The sequence below is a fragment of the Gobius niger genome (assembly GCF_951799975.1).
Source record: "Gobius niger genome assembly, chromosome: 8".
NCBI lineage: Eukaryota > Metazoa > Chordata > Actinopteri > Gobiiformes > Gobiidae > Gobius > Gobius niger.
In genome coordinates, this window is record NC_136859.1 from 17327149 (window position 1) to 17348741 (window position 21593).

The following is a 21593-nucleotide window of genomic DNA, read 5'->3' on the forward strand; positions in this document are numbered from 1 at the left end:
TCATTATCTCAATATAGGGTAGCACAATGTCCACACAAGAAAACATAATGAATTGCAAAATCACGGAAGTCTTCCATTAGACTGAGATATGGTAACATAGCCTTTTTTTTTAGTGCAAAAGTTCAATTTTAGTCATGGTTTTCCTAATTTAGTAGCATTTTTAGTTTAGTTTTGTCCAGATTTACCATATTTAAGTCTTGATTTAACACTATTTGATGAATAACTGACTATTATTTGTTTAAATTCAAAGTCAAACATTCAATGGATCCGATCTGGGTCCACGACTCTGTTGAAAAGTAGATTTTTAACCTTTCCTGGTTAAGCAAGTAAATGTATTACCGGTATATTCATTAAAAATGGGAAATTGTGGTCAGTTTGGTGAGGATGTTCATAAAAATCATCATTTTATATACTTTTCTCTTTCGCCACGTGAATGGTTCCTATCACAAATCACCCGCCTCCTTACCCCATCCCACAGTCCCTTCCCTCACATCATCTAGCTTTATATCCTCTTTCTTATTATACGCCTCGAATGCCTTGTGTGAAATAAGATCTGAGCTGAGGAGTCTTGTAAATGACCTGACAAGGCGAGCTGGATTTACAACCTTAACCGGGGATTGGGCAGCTCCCCTGTATTGGCATCATTGTCCTCATTTGTTCCTGTCTGAAGCGCTCAGGTAAAAGGTTGACCTGGAGACAGAGCCCCTCTCCCAGCGCGGCTGTCTTAGAGCTTTCTCTCTCACTCTCTGACCTTTGAGAGACCGTGATGACAGGCAACCTTTAGTCCCAGTCACCGAGATGAGAAAAAGGCAAGCACAAAAAAACAAAAAAAAACGCACCTTGCACCCTGAAAATAACACACATTGCGAATCACGAGCACACCAAAATGTGTTGTTCCCTTTGTTCACAATAGGTGAGATACAGACAGAGAACAGAGAACTTCACACTGAAGTGCCAAACCAGAGAAAGATCGTGAATGCAATTTTCCAGTGTGTTATAGCTGAAAAAACAACAGGATTTAATAATGTGTTATGCCTGAACTTAAACAACTGTGCAGCTGTGGAGTTATTTAGTCATCTGAGTACATTAGAAACCAAAGAGAACAGTCTAGACTAGAATATATAGGCTGCACGTATCCATTTTATTAGAGGGGATTTTATTACACTGGTATTCAACACATGCTCTGTCCTCTTGTGATAGAGGTGTGATCATTTAGGGCCCGATCTAGTGTTTCTAAACGGACTGTAGACTAGACATTTGCGTGATGACGGTGCAATGTGGAATCTTCAGCTTCATACAGGGGCTGAACAGACACCCCTGGCGATGTTTTCCGCCTACAGACCGTACCAGACTGGTGTATTTTCCACTTCTATGGGTCGTGCCGGGTGGGTGTTTGGGGGTTTGCTGTGCTCTATAATACTAGCGCTCGAGCGGGACCCATCGATATATTCACTCTCTCTCGGGACACGGACAGTGTTTTATTCACAGTGGGATAAATAGTTTGTAGTTTGTCCTGTGAGTATTAACTTCATAAGATACACGATGTTAATGTGAGAACAGAGCGAAGAGAAGAAGCAAGAGCTTGTTGTAGGAGTGTTGGGGAGAATACTTTGAAATTGCATTTAGTTACAGAATGCTGAATACTTGCTTTAAAATGTATTTAGTAATGTGCTCCTTTACCTTGTTTAATCAGAGTACTGTATTCTGAATAACTTAGAATACTTTCACGTAGATTTGCATAATATTCATGCATATGATTAAAAACATGCAGCTACACTTTTTATACGAATTCACCACTAATTCATGCCCACAGCCCCAAATGATAGAGCTATGAATATACTTATGAATATGAAACTGAAATGTAATTATTTGAAACTAGGAAAGTAACTGTATTATAAATACCCTCAAATGAGAGAGTAACTTTACCAGAATACAGTTATTCAAAATGAGTATTCTAAATACATGTATTGAGTGACTTCCCAACACTGCTTGTAGCACACCACGCCTTTGCCTCAAAGCCTTTTACCGACGAAAAGCAATATACAAACTTCGCAGTTGTTGTATGACATATTTATGGTTAAAATGTATGATTCTGTATGTTTTTGTGGTTGTTTATTATGGGTAAACTAGGTTGAATTGACGTGACATTTCTTAAGAGTCTATGGTTAAACATTGTGCAGCTGAGATTCCAATGGTGTTAACTATGGTAACTGTCAAAATACAGATGTTTTGATTACACTTTTGGCTAATATCTTTACTTTACTGGCCCAATCCACAGGAAACAAAACTAGCTCAAAGTGCAATGTCTGTTCTATCACCACATATAAAGTGAGGTCCAATTATTCTCTCATATCGGTGACAATATTCGAAAATGTGGTGGGGGAGACTGGCGTGGACCACAGTTAGTGAATGCAGGTGGAAACAGAAGAAGGAAGGGCAGGGAAGGCAGAGAGTTCAACCTCCTCACAGCCTGGTGGATGAAGCTGTTCTACTGTCGGCTGGACCAGGCCCGGAGATTCCACAGTCTCCTTCCTGAAGACAGTGCACCCGTATTTTCAATCTGTTAATTTCTACATCTTGTCTCTATGCAGTGTGCAAAGAAGCCAAGGCTGACCTGGCATTTCTGGTGGATGGCTCCTGGTCCATTGGAGATGACAATTTCCTGAAGATCACGCGTTTCCTTTACAGCACCATGGGTTCTCTTGATTTGATTGGACCTGACGGCACCCAAGTAAGTCCTGGGTTCACCTTACCATACCTAAAATATGCGGTCCCGATTCAAATATTTCACCTCAAAAGTAAAACAGTAATGATGAGGTATGGTCTGAATTATGTTGCCGGGATGTCTTCTGAGTGCTGGTTTTCACATTTAGGCCTTCTAGTGGTTCCTGTGTCTCGCCTTGACGTCTGTGTCGGTGAAAAATACAATATAGACTTTTCAACTAAGCTATAAATTAGACTTCAGATGTAAAATATGGTCATGACTTTAAATTCTTCTCCATTCTTCGTAATTTGTCCTGTTTTGTTATGGCATTATCCCGTGAATTATGCGTGCCGGAGGAAAGTGCATCACAAAGCAGATGCTGGGGATCCTGCCAAAAACAGCCACACGAAGAGCCATGAAATCATAAGCTAAAGAAATATGATATTATTATACCATTCATATTAGTGGGCTGCTGGTGAACATGTGTCTTTTGTGGTTGTTTTGTCGGCGTGTTAAACAATTTGTGGACACGAGTGATTTTGTGACCAGACTTCTTCTTTCATTTGAGCTTTTCTTTTCGAGGGTCCTCACAAATAATGTAATACTCTGCAGTTTTTCATGTACTGCTTTGGTGTTTGTCCTACTGTACGGCTGTAATTCATAAAGGCATAGGAAAGGTATAAAATACAAATTGAACATGTTGACAATTAAAAAATGATGTTTTTGCTAGGGAACCGATACTGGGAAAAAACATGATATTGGCTATAATTATCCAATACTGAACCGATACCAGTTTTGGCTCTCACCACTTTAAAGGGACTATACAGAGTTTAAAAATGTTTATATTATGTATTTTCCTCACTCTACATGTCCCAGCAATGTCCTAATGAACAGAATGAGCCCAGACCTGCTCACCACAATATAGAAGGTGCAGTTACACATATGACCTAAAGTGGCAGTAGTGAGCATAAAATGGCCAACTTGCATCTAACCCCTTTTAAAAAACACAACTTTCACCCACTGAATCTAAGTGAATATGGACAGGCTGTATATCATTTTTAGTCTAAGAACCTGGAGAATTCAAGTTAGTTCAGTGTTAGTTTTATCCTCCGCAATTTTCCGTGTTTCGATCGCCACAGCTAGCGATAGCACGCTAAAGCTAGCGGGGGCATGCTAATGCTAACGGCAACTAATCAAGGCCGGGGCGAAACTACAAATAAATAAAGTAGACAAATAATATAAAAAAATCGGCCACTGCTCAAGCGGCCAAGTGTTTGTATTTTAGTTTGTAAAATGTTGTTAAAGAATAGCCTAACTGATATAAGATATTTGTAATGCACAAGTTGTAATGATCAGATCACTTCCTGTGAGCTGTTAACGTAATAAAGCCTAAATAGCCTGTCCCAAGGACAGTGTCAAAAATCCAGTGATCCTTGTTTCATGTTTTTCCATTAGTTAATTCATAGATAAAATTGATATTTGATCTGTAACATCATGACAATAAAATACTTTATTGCTCTCACAATGAAAATAAGAGGACCATTCACTTTTTTACTCAGAGAAAGTTAAGAATCTCTCTTGGTATCGGTTCATCTCGGATATCGGCAGATGCTCAAACCCCAGTATCGGTATCGGAAGCAAAAAAAACTGGACTGGTGCATCTCTAGTTTTTACAGCCAAACACTGCTACAGGAGTCGCCTCATAGCGGTTCACAATAGTTTTAATCCAATGAGAAAACAGTTTGAAGTCTGAAAATCTGAAACAGTCAAACAATGTGATGCGCTTTCACAGATGGATAACTCTGTCGCTCAGACTTATACAAACATGCACTGAAATGAAAAGGAGTCTTGCGTTAGTTTAGGAGCACTGGAAGAAAATTGCATTGAGAACTTTTGAATTTCTAATTATACATCGCAAATCCAATTCCATTCACAACAATAACAGGTGTTACAATAGCACAATTTACACTAATTTCAGTACTGAGCTCACTAATTGTGTTTTTTACAACAATTTCGTAAGTTTCAACACTGAAGCAACATTTTTTTTTTACTTTTCTTTGTTTGTGTCGGGCTCGTTAATTGTTGCAGGAAGGCTGTCTCCATTGGTATTGTTTGTTTTCAGAATGATGCTGTAGAGTGGATTTTAGGTTTGTTTCGCTGCCTCTTGAGAAATCAGCCAGACCAAAGCCTTTTTATCTGAAAAGTTTAGAGTAGTGAAAGAAACTTTAAACCCTTAGAGGCTCTACTTTCCGGACAAAACTTAATTTATTGAACACAATCAGCTCTGCCTATTGGTTGGCACTTCAGCAAAGCCCTAGAAAGATTGTTCTTAACTGCACCTCAACACCCTCCAGTACCGCTCTGTTCTTGTGCCACTACATTCATTTTATACATAGCGGTTGTGGATGTTTTCAAGTAGCTTAGTCTGAGAGAGTGTAGATGGGAAAACACCGGAGTCTGAGTCTGGATGTCTTAAAGGAACAGGCCACCGTTTTTCCATACTGAGATATGTTCTTACCTGAGCTTAGTCGAATTGATATGTTCCTGTCTGGTCTTTGTGCTCGTGGAAGAGCGTGGTAGCTTCCAACTTCACCCCCGTTTGGAGCCATAGGAATATGCTGGGAGAGGCCAAATGCTAATGTCTAAGCTCAGGCAAGAACATATCTCAGAATGGAAAAACGGTGGCCTGCTCCTTTAAGCAAAAGACACACCAACATTACAAGATTTGGAGCCATTGACACTCAACACATTGTGGTAGTTTGATCATTCAGGTCTAAATAGGCTCTCATTTTGGGTGTGGATCTTGGGAATCCTGGTTCATTCCATGATAATAAGTCAAAGAGTAAAATACTGCAGTTATCATTCACTCACATTAAAGCATTTGGACACCGCAGTGTGTTGAAGATAAATGCCAGTCGTGATCCGTCAGCAAACAGAGTTGTCCCGCGGCACTTTTCTCTACTTATTATTTTGTTTATTAGCAGATGTTACTCATACTGCCATGGATCCATCTACTCCGTGTGTGCATAAGCTAGTTCAACTCATTAAACAGACCATTATCCCGGGGTCATTGGGACTATAACGAGACATTGGCATTTCCAAGACCCGTTTATTCTGCTGATGGAGATGTTTTATAAATATAGTATTTAATTTTGCTCTGTTTGAGATTCACTGCAGGAGGTCTTTTTTCTTTATTGATTAATCTTTTTAGTATTTTAGCATTAGCTGTATGACTCCTATGCAGTTCATTTCTTTCTTCTTCGCCTGCAGGCCCCCCACGGTGCCAGTGACGCTTAGCTGATCCTTTCGTTGGGTACTTTCTGTTATATGATTAGCTGCCCTTTCAGTGCCCCATCAGTTTCTGGCATAAGGTGAAAACCAAAGGAAAACATTGAGTGTAATGTGAGAGAATTGGCCTTACAATAGAGAGAGAGTTGGCGAGAACAGTAGCAAACCCTGATCCAAAAACAGCACCATTAGCAGTCTGGAGGCGGTGGTAGTTACACAGCCCAACATACAGAAGTCGGCTTTGAAATTTTACATCTCAATGCTTTTATTGTTAATGATTATTGCACGTCACAGCAGGCTTCTCTTTGTCATTGCATTAAGTTGAGTGTTGAGTGTTTGCTTTAGCGTCTATCAATATCAATTGTAGATAAAGATTGAGTTTTGAGTAATTTTAGAAACCAGAAAGCTACTACATAACTGATAACATACATATGCATTTATCAAAATTTGATACAGCCACAAAGACACAGGCACAGAAGTCATGATGTGAAGATTTTTGCAGCATTTGTCCCAGTAGGGCTCTTATAGACTGTTATGTATTTTGGTGCTGTGACCCAACAGTTAAAGGTGCATTATGCAACTTTGGGAAAAAAAGGTAATATTAATGCATATTTGGCCTTTCTGTGACTCAAGAGGTTGTATAGCATGCCGCCTTTTCTTTCCATCCTGGTAGCCTCTTGGACTCGTTTTTTATGGTTTCTGGTAGGTTTTCACTGCTGATGGATCCATGGTTACACGTGTACATTCCATCCAGAAAACGTACAAGAAACCTTAAGAAAAACCTTAAATGAATGTGGTCCTGGAGTATTGTAGAGGCCACCGGGATGGAAAGCCAAGGCACCAAGCCAACCACCCATACAGCCGCTGGGTCACTGTGATATATATCAATATTGGTGATTTAAACTCTAAATAAACTTGTGAGAAACAGGTTGAAATGATGATCAAAACTAAGTTATATATTGAAGGACATGTTCTTTGGGAAGGCTCCATGGCCCACTGAAAATGATCCTGCGACCCCCTCAGTGGAGAAGTACTGCTCTAACGTTCGTCGGAAAAGTAAAACTTGTTATGTGCAGTATAAAAGTCTTGCACTGGAGAAAGTTTTGTTGAAGTTCAAAACTAATTTAAAGGCCTTTGAGTAAACAATGCTATAATTCCTGTCTGTTTGTCTCTGCAGGTGGCCATTGCACAGTTTAGCGACGACGCCCGGACCGAGTTCCAGCTGAGTTCCCATAGCAACAAGGAAGCGCTGCTGGAAGCCATTCAGAAAATTAGATACAAGGGCGGAAACACTAAGACAGGTCAGAGCCCAATAAGTGATTACTGTGGCTACTGGACAACATGCCTTGGCAACTTCTGCTCCTGAGAAAATGTTCACACCTTCCAACTCTAAGCCAAAACAAAAACAAACTAATGACGGGATGATGTATAACTTTTGCGCTCTGTGTTCTCCTAGATTCATAACCTTTTAGCTGCTGGTGAGACAATTAAGGATGCTACATTTACTTTTCTTGCTTGTTACCCCAATATTTATGTGTTCTGTTTTCTAAGTCAGTGTCATTCACATTCTCCTTTTATTCCTCGCTCACGTATCCGCCTGTTGTTCCTCCGGCCCTGTTCATTAATTCAAGTTTTTGTGAATTTACTGCTTGCCTCAAATTGCCACCTGTTTCCTTTGTCTGTGGGCTCCCAGGAGTCATAGATATGTTTCATTCCCCAGTTTTCTTTTTCACACATCACACGTCTAAATCTCCAGTGCTACGTATTGTTTGCTTTTTCATGGAAACAGTTGGAATTTGATATGACGTATATGTTTGCACACACTTTGGTCTACAGCAAAGGCGAATCAAGCTTCGAAGTGGAAGATGACACACACAGCTTCCACAATGTATTGCTCACAGTACCTGATTTTGTTTCTCACATTGTTAAAGAGTGGATCAGAGAGCATGGCCGCCAAAGAGTCCAGATCTTAACCCCATTGAGAATCTTTATCATGTGCTGGAGAGGGCGTTGCACAGTGGTCACACTCCCATTATCATCATATTAAATTGCCTTCAATGCATTGCAGTGGCATAGCAGTTTCCTTTTACGTTTCTTGGGGACAAACTTGTATAACGATTTTTTTTGGACACTTAAAGACGCTTAGCAATGGAAGACAATAGTAGAAACAGTTTGAAGAAAAAGACAGTTTGAAGAGGTGGGTTATGAGTACTGATTTGAAGTTTTGTATTGTGGGAGTGAGTTCCAGAGGGTGAGGGGTGGCGATGGCGAAGGCTCAGTCCCCCAAGGTCCGGCGATTAGTGCGGGTGATGGGAGGTGGCGAGTGGGTTGATGTTATTGCAGGAGCTCGGTGAGGTAGGGCGGGGCCAGGTTATGGAGGGACTTGTGGGTGAGGAGGAGGAGCTTGTAGTGGATGTAGTGTATTGAACGGGGAGCCAGTGGAGCTGTTGGAGGACGGGGGGGATGTGTTCTCTGGACTGGGTCTGGGTGAGGAGGCGGGCAGTAGCGTTCTGAATATATTGCAGTTTTTGGAGATGAGTGGTGGGAAGTCCATAGAGGAGGCTATTAGTAGTTGAGTCTGGAAGTGATGAATGCGTGGATGAGGAGTTCAGCTGGTGACTGGGTAAGGGAGGGGCGGGGGCGGGAAATGTTGCTGAGTTGGAAGAAGGATGTTTTAGTGAGATGGTTGATGTGTGTTTGGTATGAGAGGGTGGAGTCCATTAAGATGCAGAGGTTGCGTACAGAGGAGGAGAGGGTGACTGTTGATGAGGATGGTAAAGTTCTGGACAGAGCAGAGAAGAGATATGGGACCAGTGACGAGGAGCTCTGTTTTATTACTGTTGAGTTTGAGAACGTCATTGTCCATCCAGGTTTTGACATCGGACATGCAGTTAGTGATCGTGGAGTGGATAAGCGAAGTGTTAATTGATTTGGTGGAGATGTAGAGTTGGGTATCGTCGGCGTGACAGTGGAAGTAGAGTCCATGGTGACGGATGATCTGACGGAGGGGAGCATGTAGATGGTAAAGAAGAGGGGGGCCGAGCACCGAACCTTGGGGGACACCATGGGTCACGGGGCAAGTGTGGGCGTTGCAGTTGCTGACAGAGACGAAGAGATAGGAGGTGAATAATTGGTGGCTTTATCAAATCATCATCATCAATTAAAACCACCATTTTATATACAGTTTTGTATACAGAAAGAGTTGTTTAATTTTGTGTATTTCTTAGCTTTTCAGATGTATTTTTGTTCGAAACAATACATACCAATGGTTAGTATTTTGACTAATTAATCACAAACACCGTCAGTAAAACTTAAATTATTTTTTTGTGCTTAAATTGCACCAGTTTGCTTTGCTCCACTGCTGCGTGGAAGCCCACACATATCTTGTTTCATTTATAAACCAGGCTCTGCTTCACCCCATCAGGGCCCCTCACTGTCTGCAGCCCTCAAAGCTGTTCTGTAAAACACAGCAGCTGTCACTCTCCGCTCACCTCTGTCCTCTGGCAACGGTGTCTGTGTGGAAACTGACAGACACCCCGCAGTTTTAATGCCTTTTTATGTTTTTTATTGGAAATGGCTACCTATTATGTGATATCCCACAGCAGGTCCCTTAGCCCTTTAGGTCAAGTCGACACATTTTTTTCGCATAACTTCAAACCAGTATTTCAAGTCATTTTAACAGCCCCTGCTTCAGTGGTCCATATATTTCTTTCACTTTTATGATTTATTTTCAATGCTATACTTCTACTATCCAGACCAGCGGCTCTACTTTACTGTGACGCACGAGACAAGTTTTCAAACATTAACTTTACCCTTTTGCAGTGGTTTGCATATTGGTACAGATTTTATGGCAGATGCCCTTCCTAACAAAACTCTTTTATCTGGGCTTAGGACTGGCTCATAACTTACATTGTGCATCTTTTAGCCATAATAGGTTGTAGAAAAGTAAGCGCGCATACACTATGTCTATGTACAAAGCTTTTTAACTCAATTGCTTGTCATTTTGGCAAAATTTATAGTGTGCTTTACATGTAAATGTAAAAAAAAGATCAAAAGTGCATATTTTGAGGGACAAAATTGGATTTATGGAAAGAGACAGTTTCAATTAATTGGTTAATTTTGGTGTCATATTTTGATGTACTACAGAGGGGAATTTGGGTATCCTGTTTAGTCTGTAAAAAACAACTTGCTTTTGGGGGTTAAAAACGCAATCAACTAAGCAAGTAATTCGATATCAACAGTAAAAAAAGAAGATTTTTTTTTGGCACGAATTAGATGTTAGATGTGCCTAAAAATAAGCATTTTGAGAAAACCGATTATATAGATTACATATACATTAGAGATTAGACTATTTATTTGTTTTCAGGTAAAATCGTACATGTTGGGGGGTTGGCGAGTAATGTTTGAGATGTTCTCTTAAAAGCTGTCAAAGTGATGCAGAGTCCATAGATTAATTTCGTGACTTTTTTGTGATGAGGAGAGGAGGTGCCCAGGGTGCTGATGTTGATGTACGGGGATTTGGCTTCTTATTATGCATTTATTCATTAAGGTATTAGGGAGCCTTTGACCTGCTTTGGGAGCGATTGATTTAGTGCTGCGGTTGTAAAGAGTCTTCACTAGGGTGCGTGTGCGTCAGAACAGTGGATTTTTACCCCTGAGATGTTTTTGCTAATCTTTGCTTTGCTTTGATGCTGGATGTGGATACAGATGAGCAAATGCGAGATGATTAGATCCACTGTTGATCCATCATTCATTACCATCCATATTTCTGCAGTAGACAAGATTATTGTGACTCTGAGTGTTAGATTTGGCTATTGTTGTATATATCTTAACTAAAATGTGAGATTTATGTCTTCAGTATAAAACAGTGGCACAGACAGGCCTTGTTAGAATAATTCCAGGTAATGTGAGGTGTAAAGAAGATGTCTGTTTCACCACCATTGTGGAGCTTAATTTTAGACCATGGGGGTTAAATTACGCTGTGGGTGAGCACCACTGTCTCCTGTATTTAACAAACACATCTATTATACAACCTCTATTAACATCCAAATGTAATAATCCAAATGTAACTACATTTTGTTGTGACATAGGAAGAGGAAGTATTTCAACTCAAGGAAACACCTGGGACATGGCTCTTATGTACAGTGTGGTTGGGCTGCAACAGTTTGGCCTTAACAGTTGGCCTCACTGTGCTCCCATTTCCAGTAAAAAGTTAAAATGATTAACATCGCAAAATTATCAGACTACAGAACACTCGTTTGTTTGGAGGTGTTTTGTAAAATCCTTAATATATTTGTGGTAACTATATTCTTGTGATATAGGCTGTGTAAATTGTCATATGGTGTGATTTATGTTATGTTAGTGCTGCTAGTAAGATCTACTGGACATTGCAGACATACAGTCACACTCATTTCTTTGTTGTTGTGCACCTTGGGATGAGCTCCACGTCTCAATACCCCCTGCCTCCCTCCACCACCCACTCAACAGCTCCTCCCTCTCATTTCCCCTTCTCATCTCCAGCCTTCATGCCTGACTGCCTGTTGTCTCAACCAGCACGATCAGAGAACCGCATTGAAACAGATGTAAAGTGTATTTGGCAGATATCTGACAAGACGTCACTGACGCCTGCTTTAGCAAGAAACAAAAGGGTTGAAGGATACACTTTCATTATAGTCCTTAAGAATAGCATCTTTCACATAGAGAACCCTTACATAACAGTATTTTGCAGTAAATATATTTGTTCTGCATACAACATATAAGAAGATTGACAAGTAGTTTAATCATAGTGATTGTCAGTATAATTTTTGAAAGGTCGTACAGAGTCTCGCATATGGATATAAAACTCAAGACTAGCTTGATGTGACATTTAATGTACAGTTCTTTGTGGTGTATAATTGCAAAAGAATTGAGCTGATGATAATTACTGTAGGTGCTGGCACTACTTTCATTGTGCACAGTTCAACTTTGAGAAGTTAAACTGTAGCTCTTTCTTACTGTATTATATAACGATGGTATACTGTGGCTATGAGGTAAGCCCTTTTGCCTCACGGCGAGGAGGTGCGGGTTCAATACTGGATTTTCCCATTAACTGAAAATATGCACAATCCTGACTGATTCACCTGAGAAATGGATCAAACACAATGGACAATTTTCCCCCCGATAGCAATAAAATATTTTTGATCTCTATTGGCTGCAACAAGCACAGCTACTCTTCCTAGAGTCATTCACTTTTTGTTTGGGTCTAGTCATGCTGTCTAGACATATTTTATTGACTGATTAAGTCCATTAGGAGGAGATATGGAGCCGCACACCATCAAAGGTTTATCTCTTTGCATCTCTATGACACATTGGTTTGTGACATTTGCATGTGGACTTATCCTCCCGTCTCTGGCTGCATCTCATTTATATTTAAATGCTAATGAGGCCTTGACCAGACTTTAGTTCATGGGTCCATGTAATAAGGTAGTTTTATTAATATTTGATGAGAATACATGAATATATTATTTCACCATAATAATACATGTGCCGGAATGTGGTTGAAGGCCAGTTGTCAGAAGAAAGTTACTGTTACTTGATTGCACGTTCCTGGGGTTCCTAAGAGCTGATGCAACAAGTGAGATCCAGTGTGAGATCAATAAATTCCTATCTTATCTCTTTTCTTTAAAAAAAAAAAAAATATTGTGTACTAATGTTTGTATTTTGTTTGCTTTTTATAAAATCACTGAAAAATCTTTGTCTTTTCCAGGTCGAGCCATCAAACATGTCAAAGAGTCAATCTTTTCTCCTGAGGCTGGAGCCAGGAAAGGCGTTCCTAAGGTTTTAGTGGTTCTCACGGATGGACGCTCACAGGACGATGTGAACAAAGTGTCGAAAGAGATGCAGATGGAGGGTACTCACTTTGTGCTTTGCACCAGCATAAGCTTAATGCATTCTTGTGTTTGAGTTTCTATTTGTATAAACTTTCAGGATACATCATCTTTGCCATTGGCTTTGCGGATGCTGACTATGGCGAGCTGGTGAATATCGCCAGCAAGCCCAGCGATAGACATGTCTTCTTTGTGGACGACTTGGACGCTGTGAAGAAAATAGAAGAACAGCTCATTACATTCGTCTGTGAAGCTGCCACTGCCAGTAAGTGACCTGAAGTTTGCAAAGAAACAGATGGAGTTTTAAAAAAATGAAACGTCAAACAGTAAATGAAAGATAAAGCCTTTATAAAGCAAAGTGAATGTACAAAATGTAATCTATTTCATGAACAAAAACCTCTTTCTGTGCTTTTCAGCCTGTCCATCAGTTTTGATGAGCGGTAACACGATGGCAGGTAAGGTGCCAGAAGAACAAAGAATTTGCTTCACAGGTCGTCCAAAAGGCCTTGTGCTTCTCTCTTTTCTCACATGACACCTTTAATAAAGCTACACTGTGTTTTTTTCTCGAGGTTTTCGAATGATGGAGAAGTTCAGTTTGGTGGAGAAAGAATACAGCACTATCCCTGGTGTTTCTTTGGAGCCTGGATCATTCAACAGTTTTCCTTGTTACCGCTTGCATAAAGACGCCCTGGTGTCCCAACCCACAAAGTGAGCGCATCATACAGCCATACACTACTTTAAAGAGCGCTCATTGAAGATGTGCTCTAGTTTTGCTGTCTGAGCTGTTTGAACTATCATTTTTCAGAAAAGACTCAATGACAAGTGCCGTAAAGACAGAGCTGAAGTGCTCAAAGGCATAGTGAAAACACTGCTCTCTGATCAGCAAGAAAGGGCCTGAAAGATTGTCTCAAAAGTGCTCCATGAGAGACGCAGAGTGCTTTGAAAAAGACCAAAACAGAACTTAACACATGTCTTCATCACTGAATTTTTTTGTTTTGTTATTCAGGTATCTCCACCCTGAAGGATTGCCCTCTGACTACACCATATCTATGATGCTCCGGCTTCTCCCCGAAACCCCTCAAGAACCATTTGCATTGTGGGAAATACTGAGCAAAAGCAATGAGCCATTGGTTGGAGTGATCCTGGACAGTGAGTTTGGTTATATTTCTCTGTTGTTAGGAACATGATGTAACATTTATTTTTGATATATTTCACAGCAGACTTTTTGTCCTTTTGCCTCTCATTGTTTTGTTGTATTTGTCGTGTGCCTAGACTCTGGGAAAACATTGACCTTCTTCAACTATGACTATAAGGGAGACTTCCAGACTGTCACATTTGAGGGGGTGGAAATAAAGACACTGTTCCACGGAAGCTTTCATAAGGTGAGTTTTACTACATTCACTTTGGACTAAGCCTGGACTGAGCTGTGCTGCCTACATATATTATCACACTATTTCTCATAATTATGGACACCTCAGGTAGATAAAAGGACCTATGCTAAATTATTCTACTTGTTAGTTTGTTTGTACTTAAGAGGCTGGTGGCACTTGACTTTTAATTTTAATTTCAGTATTTGCTTACAAAGATGCTGGGCTATTTTCCCATAGACATGCCTTGTAAAGCTTCTCCTCTGAAGATTTGTTAGGAGAAGTACCCATACAGATCTTTGTTTACCATTTAAATCTGCATTTGGAGTAATGATTTCCCCAAGCGCCATCTCATTCTATTTGATAAAACCACTCCACGCTGTCCGTCATTTCTGGTGTTATTTGCCCGTTGTTTTGTGTTTTTTGCTGACAGTGTTCTGAGGCGGCAGACGCAGTCGGCCGCTCAGCCTGAGGAAGTGTACATCGCTGTTGTTTAGACGAGATGACAAGAGTAAAGTGTTTTGTGCTTCTGTGTCTGTTTGTTGTGCTCACATTTCCATATGAAAACATCTCATGAGAGCAGGGATACAGTGTTCAGTGAAGTGAGCGTTCAGAAACTCGAGATGCAGACGCACGGGTGAAGGTGAGGTGGAGAAGATGTAAAGGAATTGTCTGCAAGGAAAGAAATACTTTGGACCATTGTGGAGATGACAAACTAAACACTAAACTATGCTGCTTATTGTTCATGATCTCCAGCTATTGGTATTTGGCCTTTCATAACTTTTGTGAGAAACCATCTGCCTGATAGTGTACTGAGATTTACTCTACAATCTACTGTCATTTCGATTATTCTATTTGAATTGACTCACAATAGCATTCTGGTACTCACAGCAAACAGTGCAAATGAAATGGGGGAAAATTGTATCTGGCCTTTTCAAAGTAAGGTTAGACAGGGGGATGGTCTGTGCCCAGTGTTATTTCGCCTGTATTTAGATGAACTGTCGACTAGCCTGTAACACTGGCTTTGTCTCTGGAAGCATTGTTCTGAATCATTTTTTATACAATTTAGTTGTGTATAATCCAAGTACGACTGGTCTATAGCAGCTCCTCAATATCTGTTCAGTCTGTGGTCTCAAGCATGACCTTAAGTACAATAGTTCGAAAAGTATGGTTATGATTTGTAAAACCGAGGAAGACAAGAAGATGACATTTCCGAACTTTTGTCTGTTTAATGATGTTCTGCATGTTGTCAACAAAATCAAGTACCTCATGTCAGATGATGAAGACATTTTCAGACAATGCAGAGTGTTGTATGCCCAGGCCAATACTCTGGCTGTTGTACAGAGAGAGTAAAGCTGACTGTACACGGCTCACCTTTGGACTCATTATAAGAAAGCCAGCATGCAGCAGGTGGCCTATAATGATGCTTTGCGTGTTCTTTTGAAGAAACTGAGATGGTCAAGTGCCACAGAAATGTTTGTCAATGCAAGTGAACACTTTATAGGCAGTACTATGAACTTTGATGTACAGCTTTATGTGTAGACTGAACATGCCTGAAATAATAGTGTCCCTGACAAATAAAACAGAGTGTGACACGTTTTCAATCTGACTTGACATTGGCATGATTGTCTTTTTAAAATGCCATCTTAATTGTTTGTCTTTTATTTTATTTTTAATGGACTACAAGTCCAGAATGAAGTTGAACTGAATTGAATAGAAATGTTGAAGCTTTTATTGCCGCTGGCCATTCATTTAGTTTTATCTGCCTCTGCAAGTTAATCCTTTGAAATGTAGAGTGAATAGTTTGCTGCTAAAATTTAAAAAGTCTATATTTTTCCTTGCGCCGCACTCCGCAAGACAAACACGCAGAGTATATGTGGCATGAACTCTTTCAATAATGCAAATGCAAGGGTTTCCCGTTCGAACAGTGGATCAGGCTGAAAGTGCGGAGTCGGCAGATCGGTTCGTCTGCCTGAACCCACATCGTCTCACGCGGCGTGTTTAAAAAGTGCCATAACAATCCCGGTGCGAGCAGTCAGAGCGCCAGTTTTCCAGATTCACCATGATATCCGCGCCTCATTTGTGGTTACTTCATCCCAGGTGGTTAAACACAGAGCTTTCCTCTCCTCATAAATTGTTTTTGTTTTACAGTTTCCCGGTGTCCTCCGTTTACCCTCCTCCTTATACCCTTTTTATTGCACACAGGGATTGGAGAGCACTGCGTTATCTAGTATGTCGAAGTCGATGATGAATAGAGTTGTCTGAACTGTCTGTCTGAGATTACACTCTAATGCACAAAAGCATGAATAATTCCATAGGCCTCTTGTCATTTGCTTTGTTTTGACATTTCTTTTGGGAGATTACATGCTCACTGTGTTGTTGCCAGGTTTTTTCTTCTTTTTTCTCAGTTCCTGATTGTTGTTATACCCCAAACACATCATGATAAAGATTATGCAGCACTCTCTTTGCTAGAAAATAATGAGTGAGAAGTGGTGTTCCTGGAAGCTGCTAAGAAAAAATTATTTGAACATAGGAAAAATAAATTATCTGCTAAAATGTAAATTATGCACACACAAATTATGCCTTATATGCCTTTAAAGTAGTACTGAAATATTTGCCACAAGCTCGCAAAAGGGATTTCAATGATAGCAAATCGCAATGATCCCAGTTATTTACAGTATTTTCCAGACTATGAGTCACACCAGCCAAAAAATGCATAATAAGGAAGAAAAACACATGTATAAGTCGCTCCGGAGTTTAAGTCGCACTAGCCTTGGCAACTACCTGGGCCTGGAGGCGTAACTGCACCGTTTACAAGCCTCTCCCGGCATCACGTTGTTCAAACTCTCATTTGTGAACTTGTTCCTCTAGCTGTGGCCATCAAGCTTTTAACCTGCAATTAGCTTTTTTTGTTTTCTTCATTGCAGTAAGAGTAACCTCTGTTTGTCGCCAGTCCCTCACAAGTTTCTCACTCCACACTTTCTTTCTGCTGCTCTTTTACCGTTTTTTAAATCTTCATTGGTACAGGAGTAGCAGATACTGGTACACAAGCAACAAAATAAATATATATTTTGATATAAGTTGCACCTGAGTATAAGTCGCACCCACAGCCAAACTATGAAAAAAAGTGCAACTTATAGTCCTGAAAATACGGTATATGTTTACTATGCAAACATTACAATTTCCTGTCTCTATAGCCGTCGTTCCACAAAGCGTGATCCGACCAAACGATCTACGTGCGCGTATCGACTCTACCCCGCACACACTTCTGTTTTCACCACACACACACCCGCATTTGTTGTGGGCCGCGCCCCCACGGAGGAGAATACAGGTTGCCATTAAAAGTTTTGTAAGCCGTGATGATAAAAATGTGGACAAATGCTGCCTTCTGGAGTTATGGAATCATTCAGAGGTGGCAAGCTGTATTAAAACAGAAAAGAAACCGCTAAATACAACTATGAAGGTAAGCTACATGCAACAGTTACGCTAACATCAGCTAAAGCTGCGCAAACAGCGGCTAAACGCTAACATCAGCAAAATCCCCTTTTAGAACAGACGTATGATGTGTTAATAGTGACGGCTGTCCACACTCTCGTTGCCAATCAGAGACCAGTGTTAATTTTGACAACATATTTTATTTTAGTTTTAGTCTTAGTCTTTTGACTAAAATGTAATTTAATTTTAGTTGAGATTTAGTCAAAAAAAGCTTTTCAATTTTAGTCTAGTTTTAGTCGACTAAAATTGCATGTCAATTTAGTCGACTAAATTCAAGACTAATTTAGTCGACTTTGCATTTATAATATTCATTATAATCATATTTAATCGTGGTCCTCGACTTCATGGGGCTGCTTCCACATGAAAAAACCACAAACCTGTTCATTTGGCAGTGAATTTAAAAAATATGAGGCTTTTTCAGACTGTCAATAGAAGTTTGGATGATTTTAGTCTCTTTTTTCATTTTTATTTAGTCTTGGCCTTTATTACGGAAAAGCTCGACAAAGCGGGTGAAAGAGCCATTCGGCTGACACAAAAAGCAGCTTATGGGGACTAACTAGGTATAGACATACTCACCTCTACAAATAATGTATGTTGTGAAATGCATTGTGATTCCAGTTCACCAGTAATTATTTTATTCTTCTCTCAGTTGCTACTGTGCTCCTGAACATGTTTACACGGCTAATCTAATCGTCATAGCAACACTTATTCACTTGACCTTAAATGCAGATTTCACGTTACAGTTCCTTATTAGAGAAAAAAAAAATTGCAATTGCATTTCTTTCTTTTAGGCCAAGCTCAAAGACGTGTGACTGCAGTTGTATTTTTCAGCATGTCTTCGCAAAAAGGAAAAGTAAACATTTCGGAGTAGTATTTTGTCAGCGGGCGTCTGACCTGCCAGATTGAAAAAGCACCAGGCATCAAAGACTTCCTCTATTTTCCACTTTGTGTAACCGCTCTTGAAATTGATTGCGAGAGTCTATTTAGAAAAAAGCCCAAGAGTTATCCAAAGAGGCTGGGGCATAAACAAACAGAAATTCAAATCAGCGTTACTGCAGCAGGTGTAATGTCGAGGCACATAAGTCTTTTTATAGCGCTATCTAGCATTATCACTGAGAACAGAGCAGGTGCAGCGCTTACCATAGGGCCTTCTACAAAATGAAAGGACTTCATTTATTGTCTGAGCGTGAAAGGCATAGGTTTTATATATGTGTAGGAATAAGTCTAGTTCTGTGCGCTTAATAAAAAGTACATTACAGATGACTGAACCGATGAGCGTAATGAAGCGTTAAAGTGCACATTACAGGTTTTAATGCTTTTGAAAATATTACTTATTTAGAAGTTGCAAGTTCATCGGTTGCTTAATTATCGTTTTATTTCGGTGAAGAAATGTTCGGCAAAAGAGTTATTTTTATTTGAATTTTTAAGCTACTGACAGAAAGTGATGAAGGTAAAGTTTGACTCACTCATTTCCCATTGACTTACCCAGGTTGGCACGGCAACAGTTTAACATTGTTGTCCTTCATTTATGTCACTTCCTGTCGATGTCCATTAAGTAAGTGAAACTATAAATATCACCAAAATGGCCAAACTGAAGAAAGCTGGGTACAATCTTTAGCAAATCTTAAATATAATTGTGTTTTAGCAAAAAATGTATCTAATGTGGCCATACCGCCTTTGCTCTGGTAAGGTATGAACGGGCCGGAGTGTCCGCTCTGCCCTTAAACCCCAGACCACCTCAGCCCTGGGGTGTGGAGCAGTTTGCTTGTTGGACCAGTTTATTCAGGGTAATGCTCTTTATTCAGGCATCACCCAAAACGTGTTTTCACCCTTACAGTTAGTCCAGAACTCGGCTGCAGGATTTTTACCTGGAGCCAAAAAACATGATGAACATTTCTCCAATGCGTCTTTGCACTGACTTCCAGTTAACTTTAGAATTGATTTTAAGATTTTATTGTTTGTTTTTAAAGCTTTGAATGGACTGGCCCTTCAGTACATCACGGACCTCATTCAAATTTACACTCCAGCGCGCGCTTTGAGGTCCCAGGGCCAGCTCCAGCTCCAGCATGTGGTTCCTAAGACGAACCGTAAAACAAGAGGGGACAGAGCCTTCTGAAACGCTCTGCCCCGCACACTTTGCCCCTCCACCTCCTCATCTTCTGTCTGGAAACATTTAGAAGGCATCTTGTAAAATCCACTCCTGTGTCAAAAAGCATTAAGTAGTTTTTACTCTGCATTCTCCTAAAAGCACTTGAAATGCAAACCTGTGGGGGATGGACCAGTCTCAAAACTAACTGGTCTCAAGAGGTCTGTCCTGTTCTGCTCCTGTCGAAATGTCTGTGTGTAACTGTTTTATTAGTTAACCTCTTACCACCCACTTTAACCAAGTGCATTTTGCCAGAGTAACGCCTCATTTGAAAGCTAAGGACTAAGGAGTTTTCGTCCTTTTTGGTTGGTGTTTTCATCACGTTTTTGTTGCTTTTTTTTTTACACATTTTGGTCACACTTTTGTGGCTTAACCAATTACATTACACTAAAAAAACTGTGGTGAAAACTCTACAAAAAAGCAATAAGAACGTGTCAAAATATGACAAAAATGTGACAAAAATATGGCCAAACATGCGACTTGAAAGAAACAAAAACGACTATAACGTGATAACAAAGACAAGGAGGAAAGAGTTTTACAGGTCTTAGCTTTCAAATCAGCCGTTACACTGGCCTATCAGCTGTAAGCTCCAGTTGAGAAGCTTTTAGATTTGGGTAAGACTGGAGAAAATGTGCTCGATAAAGGCGGGGTTAAGGGGTTAATACATATGCAGAGATTGTGCAGCTCGAACACTAATTGACTATTTGAGCCATTTGCCCATTTTTTAGGCTCCTTTGCCGTTCATGGTTTTATGGCATTGGCACTTCAGTATTTTTCCCAAGAGGAAGATTTCTTGGCTTCTATATAAATTAATGAGATCAAGTGCTTTGAACTTATACACATCAGCACCATCAATAATACATTCATGGTGTCAGTAGATGTTTCAACGTGAGTCTGTTGAGCCTCGAGCCATAATTGATGACTGTAATTAAGATATTCTGGTAATAATACGTGTGTCTGCTTATGTCTTTTCTCATTCATAGCTTCATATTATCGTGAGCAAGACCTCTGTGAAGGTGGTCCTCGATTGCTCACTGATCGGAGAGAAATCGGTGAATGCCGCGGGTAACATCACCACAGACGGAGTGGAGGTCCTGGGACGTCTGGTGCGAACCCGAGAGAAACGGGACAGCTCGGCTCCGGTCAGTACTGAATCTGTGTTTGCGTTCAAATAAGGACTTTGAATTGTGAATGGTATCTTCGGTATAAACCAAGGGGAAACAATAAATTAGAGTAAATTAACAGATGATACCAAGAGATTTAATGATCAATATCTGCATGGGTGTGTGTGTGTGAACTGTTATTGCCTGCGAAATAGCAGCTATAAATACCAAAACCCTTTAGTGAACCACTTAGAGGAGGTTCGTTTTATTTATTGCTCGTGGAAAGTGCTTAATATACAGTACTTTGCTATCTCTGCTCCACCAATTATGTCACTCTCAAGGCACACTTTGGCACATGCTGGCAGGCAGCAGGTGAAGTGTCCTGCGCTAAATTTATCAACTGCAGAGGTTTCAATTTGTTTGGAAGAAAAGTTAAGTTGCTTGTGTTTCCTGTAGTGCTTCAACATTGTTACATGGTAAAAAGGACTGTTAGGTTTGTGCGTCGAATCAAAGTTTAATCATCAATTCCAAACCTGGTCAATTTTTGAAATCATGATTATTTGTTCTGCTTTGTGAACTGGGTCAAAAAGAGCTCAAACCAATCCCCACAGGACCTTTTTAGGT

General features: G+C 40.2%; 1 protein-coding gene across 1 annotated transcript in view; it reads left to right on the plus strand.

Annotated features, from left to right (window-relative positions):
• LOC306966031 (collagen alpha-1(XIV) chain-like) overlaps positions 1-21593 on the plus strand; it is a 100805-nt gene that overhangs the window by 60538 nt on the left and 18674 nt on the right. The window contains exons 26-34 of the mRNA XM_079560665.1: positions 2592-2731; positions 7170-7293; positions 12738-12881; positions 12959-13123; positions 13275-13313; positions 13428-13566; positions 13865-14007; positions 14131-14240; positions 20850-21023. Of these exons, the coding sequence (XP_079416791.1) occupies positions 2592-2731; positions 7170-7293; positions 12738-12881; positions 12959-13123; positions 13275-13313; positions 13428-13566; positions 13865-14007; positions 14131-14240; positions 20850-21023 (1178 nt within the window). The remainder of the gene's footprint in view (positions 1-2591; positions 2732-7169; positions 7294-12737; positions 12882-12958; positions 13124-13274; positions 13314-13427; positions 13567-13864; positions 14008-14130; positions 14241-20849; positions 21024-21593) is intronic.